Source organism: Helianthus annuus, chromosome 15 (assembly GCF_002127325.2).
Source record: "Helianthus annuus cultivar XRQ/B chromosome 15, HanXRQr2.0-SUNRISE, whole genome shotgun sequence".
Lineage (NCBI taxonomy): Eukaryota > Viridiplantae > Streptophyta > Magnoliopsida > Asterales > Asteraceae > Helianthus > Helianthus annuus.
This window is the reverse complement of record NC_035447.2, coordinates 70,850,789-70,858,954: the sequence shown is the minus strand read 5'-3', so window position 1 is coordinate 70,858,954 and position 8,166 is coordinate 70,850,789. Positions and strand designations below refer to the sequence as shown.

The following is an 8,166-nucleotide window of genomic DNA, read 5'->3' as shown; positions in this document are numbered from 1 at the left end:
CGACACGGCCCCTTTTCTTGTATTTATGTTAGATTTAGCTGTCTTTTTGCTTCTTTTGTTAATTTGAGCTCATTTAATCCTGAAAATACAAAAGGAAGACAAAAACACTCTTTTTCCAACATTAGTACTTAAAAAGGGTTAGTTTTATGCCTCATTTGATGTAATTTTTATGTTGCATTTTACACACATCAACCCAATACGGCCCCCACCGCATAATCACTTGCATCATACATAATTTCGAATGGTAATGACCAATTCGGTGATTTCAAGATCGGGGCCTCAACCAACTTTTTCTTCAACACGTTAAAGGCATTTTGGCAATCTTTTTCAAAAGGTTGATCTTTTAGCAACAATTTACATAAAGGTTTGGTTATATCGCTAAAACCTTTTATAAATCTTCTATAAAACCCCGCATGACCAAAAAATGATCTAATACCCTTAACATTCGTGGGATAAGGTAAAGTAGAGATGACTTGCACTTTCGCACGGTCAACCTCTATCCCACGACTTGACGCTACATGCCCCAACACAATTCCCTCCTGAACCATAAAATTGCTCTTTTCCCAACTCAAAATTAGATTTTTCTCAAAACATCTTTTTAAAACCTTTTCAAGTTGGTCAATGCATGTATCAAACGATGGCCCAAATATCGAGAAATCATCCATGAAGATTTCCAAAGACTCCCTCACCATATCGGAAAAAATACTCATCATGCACCTTTGGAAGGTGGCGGGGGCATTACAAAGTCCAAATGGCATTCGCCTAAATGCGAATGTACCGTATGGACAAGTAAAGTTAGTCTTTGCTTGGTCTTCCGGATGTATAGCAATTTGATTGTAACCTGAATAACCATCCAACAAACAATAAAATTTTTGTCCAGCTAATTTCTCGACAATTTGGTCAATAAATGGTAAAGGGAAATGATCTTTAGAAGTAGCGGCATTTAACTTCCTATAATCAATACAAAAAAGCCACCCGGTTGCAGGCCGAGTGGCGACCTCTTCACCTGCGTCATTTTTTACTACTTGAATACCTGCCTTCTTAGGAACTGTTTGTGTCGAGCTCACCCACTGGCTATCAGAAATGGGGTATATAATACCCGCATGTCACACCCCTATTTTCCACGTGTCACCGGTGGGCCCGGTGGGGAGTATCGTGACGTAGTTGATATCATCATAGTCAAACAACACAAATTTAAAATGCACAGCGGAAGCAAAAAGATAAATTTATTTCAACCGAATAAATATTGTAATATTAAGTATCACAAACAGTTGAAATAGATCCACAGGCGGATCAAAAGAAAAAGGAAACATGTTCAACAGATTTGGGAATCAAACAGAAGGAAAATTTTCATCAAGATAACATTATGGATAAGTACTACTAGTTTAACAATCCCAAAACAAATATTTAAGTGTTAACTACATAGACATTGTTTTAAACATGTTTAAATATTCGCGGAAGCTTCAAAAGTTCGTGTTCGTTTCTTCAAACATGCTTGATCGCCCTCCGGATTGTCCCCAATATCACCTAAGGTTAAAACCACATCAAATGTTAGTTTTGATGATGTTAGAATGGGTATAAACAAGTACCATGGGCCAAAACAACAAAAAATAAAATTTTTCCGGAGCTGGGGGGCCTCGCGTGACGCCTAGCCCCTTTTTTCACAGAATGTTGCTTTTTGCTGCACATACCCAGCTCAATGTTTTATTAAATCACAACTTAAAATTTCCATAACTTATGATCTGTAAGTCCGTTTTTAGTGATTCTTTTTCCTACACGACCGTATTTAAATTACCGACGTGCCTACCACAATTATTATACCGAAAATTTGGTTTATGGGCTGAATCACTAAAATATCTAATTAAATATTCGATCCACTATATTTACACAACTTTTCTTCCATTACAATAGTAACCTTAAGGCGTTTTACCCAACATCCATGGCTTTATATCACCGGTATTTCATTACCAATCCTATGGCTTCATGCTCTTGTGATTGTCAACGCCAAAAAGCTAAGTTTCAACATTAACACTACTCACTACACAATTATTCGACCCGTTTGGCTCGTTTATGGAATCCTCCATTATAACGACTACCAGACGTGTCTTGGTCGAATCTTGACTTATTAAATCAAATAGAGAACAATATCACTTCGATTATTATTAACCTTCATACCAAAACACCATCATGAACAATTAACATATCCAAATTAGATGTTGTAACATAACAAGTTACATACCTTCAAAGCAAGCCCTTCAAACGTGCGTCCACACCGGTTTGCCCGCTCGATGCTCCGGCTTCCTTTCCTATAGAGTTCAATCACCTTATGTTTAGAACTCCTTTTTAAATCATACATCGCATAATTTGCCGAAACATCTAAAATATGCGTTTTAACTTTAAATTTCAGTTTTAAGCCTTCTTTGAGGCATTTATACAAACACTTTAAGGGCAGAATTTTATATCTTTTATGTTCTAATTCATGGCTTGTCACTTAGCCTAGATTGACAAAGATTGAGCTATCAAATATAGAATTAAACATCTTATTTTTCAGAATTCAGTTTCTATGAATCAATTTACACTAGAGTAGCCTTCTAAACCCTAGTGTTCATCATTTTCTCACAAAACCCATGAACCACCTTCAATGTGTTCATGAAATTTCCTGAATTTAGACATGATTCCACATGATGTTGTCTAGGTTTTACTCCTAGACACTATATCATCCCTATTCTATCCAAATAACAAACATGCAACATCTAATTTCAGATTTTCCAAATTCATGAGAAATCCAATCAGAGAATTTTTCATCAAATTTTACATACCTTGTAACCCTCTTGCAGTGAGGATCACTAATCTTAGCTCGGATTTTGTTTTGGATCAGATTTGAACCTTCAATTGATGAGTTTTGTGGATATTAGGGTTTTGGAGAACCTGGTCGCCCCCTCCCTCTTGTCTGGTTCGATCTCAGCACACTAAGTGTGTTTGAGTTTTTAATTTTTTTTTGTTTTATTAGTATTAGTTTCAATTTTAAACACTTTCAGCCCCTCAACTATCATTTGGTTCTAATTTTTAGTGTTTTAACCCATTGTAAATCACTACAAGGCCTTTACCTAACTAGGTTATTTTAATCCTAGTTAGTTCACTAGCTTATTTAGCAGCATTATATTCAAAATAAATGATTTGCATTTTCGGGGTGTTACAAGTCCACCCCCTTAAAAGGGGTTTCATCCCCGAAACCATAGTGCGTACCGAATAAGGTAGGGTAGAGACGTCGCATCTCCTCTTCGGACTCCCAAGTAGTGTCCGAACCTTTCCTGTGCTCCCACTTGATCTTGACTTGATCGATTTGTTTATTTCGCAAGTGCTTAACCTTTCGATCCAAAATCTCTAATGGCCTTACCGCATAATTCAGGCTATTATCCACCTCGATATCGTCGTAATGGACATAAGCTGTTTCCTCCGCTAGACATTTTCGTAATTGTGACACATGAAACATGCCATGTATTCCATTCAACTCTTCCGGTAGTTCAAGGCGGTAAGCTACCTTGCCAACCCGTTCGATGATTTTAAATGGCCCAATAAAACTCGGGCTTAGTTTTCCCCTTTTTCTGAATCTGATAACGCCCTTCCATGGGGAAACTTTTAGCATAACCATATCGCCTATCTGAAATTCAATCGGTCTTCGTCTTTTGTCAGCATAAGACTTCTGTCTATCTTAGGCTGCCTTCAAATGGGCTCGCACCACTTCAATTTTCTCATTAGTGGCTTGAATTATGTCTGTATGTGCCAATTCATGTGGTCCTACTTCACCCCAACACACCGGGGTTCTGCATTTCCTACCATATAGCATCTCGTAAGGTGCCATGCCAATACTCGAATGGTAACTATTGTTGTATGAGAATTTAGCCAAAGGTAGATAAACATCCCAACTTCCACCGAAGTCGATGATACATGCCCGCAACATATCTTCTAGCGTCTGTATTGTTCTTTCACTCTGCCCATCCTTCTGGGGATGGTAGGCAGTGCTAATGAAAAGTTTTGTTCCCATTTGTTCTTGAAAATCTCACCAAAAGTTTGAAGTAAACCAGGTATCTCTATCCAACACAATAGATACCGGTACTCCGTGACGTGCCACTATTTCATTTGTATACACCTCGGACATCTTTTCCGAAGTATATGTTTCGCGTATAGGAATAAAGTGTGCACTTTTCGTCAATCTATCCACAATCACCCATATGGCGTCGAATCCCCGAATCGTTTTAGGTAGTTTGGTCAATAGGTCCATAGTGATATGTTCCCATTTCCTAACCGGGATCTCCAAAGGTTGCAGTTTCCCATAAGGTTTCTGGTGTTCCGCTTTGACTTGTAAACAAGTCAAGCACTTCTCTACATACTTCACCACATCCCTCTTCATTCCGGGCCACCAATAATTTTGTTTCAGATCATTATACATTTTGGTCGCACCCGGATGAATAGAATATCAGGATTTATGGGCCTCATTAAGTAGTAGCGCCTTCACTCCACAAGTATTTGGAACCCATATTCTTCCGGATCGAGTCTTCAACCCGTTCTTTCCATCCGACAAGTCTTTTAACTGGCCGATTATTCTTTCCTTCTTCCAATTCTCCTCCTTAACCGCTTCTACTTGCGCCTCTCGGATACGTTCAAGTATACCCGAGGTCACCACAAGTTGCATTGACCTTACTCGTATTGGGACATAGTCCGCTTTTCTGCTCAGAGCATCCACCACCACATTTGCCTTTCCGGGGTGGTAGTGTATTTCACAGTCGAAATCCTTCACCGTTTCCAACCATCGTCTCTGGCGCATATTTAACTCCTTCTGATCGAAGAAGTATTTCAAGCTTTTGTGATCGGTGAATATGGTGCACTTTACTCCATATAAATAGTGCCTCCATATTTTTAATGCAAATACCGCCGCAGCCAATTCAAGATCGTGCATGGGATATTTCTTCTCATGTATCTTCAGTTGCCTCGAGGCATAAGCTATAAACTTGCCCCGTTGCATCAGAACACACCCGAGGCCCGATAATGAGGCATCTGAGTAAACCACCATGTCCTTGACTCCGTCCAACAATGTTAATACCGGAGCTTGAGTTAATTTCTCTTTTAGCGTATGAAACGCCCTTTTTTGTTCAACACCCCAAATGAACTTCTCCTCCTTCCGGGTTAACTTGGTTAGCAGCGAAGCAATCTTGGAGAAATCCTGAATGAATCTCCTGTAGTACCCCGCAAGCCCTAAGAAGCTTCTAATTTCCGAAGGGTTCTTCAGGGGATTCCATTTTGACACAGCCTCGATCTTTGACGGATCTACCAGTATCCCATCGGCACTTATGATGTGGCCGAGGAATTGCACCTCTCGTAACCAAAAGGCGTACTTAGAAAATTTCGCATACAACCTTTCTCGTCTAAGTGTCTCTAACACTTCTTGTAAATGGTGTGCATGCTCGGCTTCACTTTTCGAATACACCAAAATATCATCTATGAACACGATGACCGATTTGTCTAGCATTGGCTTGCAAACCCGATTCATGAGATCCATGAAAGCTGCGGGTGCATTTGTCAGCCCAAATGACATTACAAGAAACTCGTAATGTCCGTATCGCATGCGAAAAGCCGTCTTCGGCAAATCTTCCTCCTTGACCTTTAATTGGTGATACCTCGATCTAAGGTCAATCTTTGAAAACCAATTCGCACCCTGTAACTGGTCGAATAGATCATCTATTCTCGGAAGCGGGTATCGGTTCTTTACCGTGAGTTTGTTTAACTCCCGGTAATCAATACACATACGCATGCTTCCGTCTTTCTTTTTCACGAGTAGTACCGGTGCGCCCCAAGGAGACACACTCGGCCTTATGAATCCTTTGTCAAGCAAGTCTTGAATTTGTGACATCAACTCTTGTAATTCCGACGGCGCGAGTCGGTATGGTGCTTTAGCTACGGGTTTCGCGCCCGGAATCAATTCGATTCCGAACTCCACCTCCCGCTCGGGCGGCATTCCCGGTAGATCATCCGGAAATACATCTTCAAAGTCACGCACTACGGGTACGTCTCCAATCTTTGGTAATTCTTTCTCGGGCTCGTTCGCGTATATCATAAATGCTTTACACCCATGTCTGATGAGCTTGTGAGCCTTTATCATCGAGCATATTGTAGGGTTGCCTCCCTTTTCGCCATAGATTGTAACGTGTTTTCCGCTAGGAGATGTTAGCTTTATCTCCTTACGAAAACACACGATCTTTGCGTGGTGCTGAGATAGCCAATCCATCCCAACAACTATTTGAAACTCTCCCATTGACATCGGGATTAGGTCTATCAAATATTCTTCATCATCAATATTTAATTTACAGCCTCGACAAATATCACAAACTATAAAGCTTTTGTTGTCCCCTATTTCAACTTCTAAGGGCACAGATAATTTCGTCAATACAAATGAAGGATGCCGAATAAATCCATGTGAAATGAAGGATTTATTCGCACCCGTATCAAACAATACACGTGCAGGAATTAAGTTAATCGTGAATATACCTGAGACCACATCGGGTTCTGTTTTTGCTTCAGCCGCAGTAAGTTGGAAGGATCTAGCCTTTGCCTTTGGAGCTTCCGTTGGAGACTCCTTTGTGTCTCTCTTCCCAACCAATTCCGGGCATTCAGACTTTTTGTGACCGGGCTGATAGTATTTGTAACAAACTGAAACTTTACCCGGGCATAGAGACACCGTGTGCCCCGTTTTACTGCATATTGGGCACGACTTGTCTTTGAACCGACACTCTCCCTTGTGTCCTTTTCCACATAGTTTGCAGCTTGGCGACCCGCCTTTAGCATCCACTTTCTTTCCTGACTCTCCAGTTCGAGCTTTCTTTGTAGGGCTTGGGTTCACATCTTGCGCCCTTTGCTCACCCCTTTCAACTTGTTTCTTCAACTCGATTTCTCGTTCCCGAGCAACGTTTATGATTTCGGTAAGGGTCTCGTATTTTGAAGGAGTCATAAACTCCCTATATTCGGCGCTCAACATGTCATAATAGTAGTATATTTTCTGTTCTTCATTCGTTACCAACTCACTACTAAACTTTATTTTATCCATAAACATCGCCGTAATCTTGTCTATGGTCTCGCCCTTGTGCCTCAGCTGCATGAACTCTTCCTTGATTTTATTAATGACCGCCTTAGGGCTATGATGTTTAAGAAACGGAGTCTTAAACTCCTCCCATGTCATGGTTTTCGCCGCCTCGGCTCCTATTTCATTCTTTTTGTTGTCCCACCAATCTTTGGCTTGACCTCTCAACTGACCCGTTCCGTAAGCAACAAAGTCGCTTTCATCACAATGGGTCCTTTCAAACACCCCTTCAATGTCGCCCAACTATCTTTGGCAAATTATCGGGTCAACTTCCCCATTATAGATTGGCAGTTTACACGCCATAAATTCTTTGTATGAACACCCCTTACGTTCTCCCGATTTCTCCTTCATAAGGTTGACACTGTCTTCCAACCTTTTAACTCGCTCTTCTACAAGTGACAACAATGTGCTTTGGATTTTGTCTATAAACCCGGATAGACTACCATCAATTGCCTTTTCCACTTCTTCGGTAATCATTTCTTTCATTTGTTCGGAGCTTGTCTGCACCGGATCATCATCATTTCCTTCCGACATCTTGAAACTGAAATGTTTACATTAAACGTTAAACATTTCATTTGTAGCATAACTTTATTTGTTTTGGTTTAGCCAAGTTTCTTACTTGGTTTAACCGTTCACTTTTAGTGCACTTTCCGGGTTTGAGCGAATTAACACACTCTTCCCATGCACATCAATTCACATCTCATTTCTTACACAAGGTATAATCTACTAACATAATAAGTTAATTCCTTACCGGACGATCGATCAAGCTTGAACCGAACACTTTGTTGACAACCTTAAGCTCTAATTACCAACTTGTAACACTCTGTTTGTTTTTATATTAATTTAACATAACTACGCATTTGAAAACCCAAAAATTTGATTTGGGAATCAAACATAAGGAAAATTTTCATCAAGATGATCGCCCTCCGGAGTGTCCCCAATATCACCTAAGGTCAAAACCACATCAAATGTTAGTTTTGATAATGTTAGAACGGGTATAAACAAGTCCCATGGGCCAAAACAACAAAAAATAA

At 40.2% G+C, this 8,166-nt stretch overlaps 1 protein-coding gene across 1 annotated transcript; it reads right to left on the bottom strand.

Moving 5' to 3' along the window:
- Window positions 1-4,477: 4,477 nt before the first annotated feature.
- LOC110876551 lies at window positions 4,478-7,666 on the bottom strand. Its single transcript, XM_022124721.1, has 4 exons — window positions 7,462-7,666; window positions 6,544-7,359; window positions 5,991-6,417; window positions 4,478-4,727 (listed from the first exon to the last, which is right to left on the bottom strand). Exons 1-4 carry the CDS (start codon window positions 7,664-7,666, stop codon window positions 4,478-4,480), a joined length of 1,698 nt encoding a protein of 565 aa, XP_021980413.1.
- Between the last annotated feature and the right edge of the window lie 500 nt (window positions 7,667-8,166).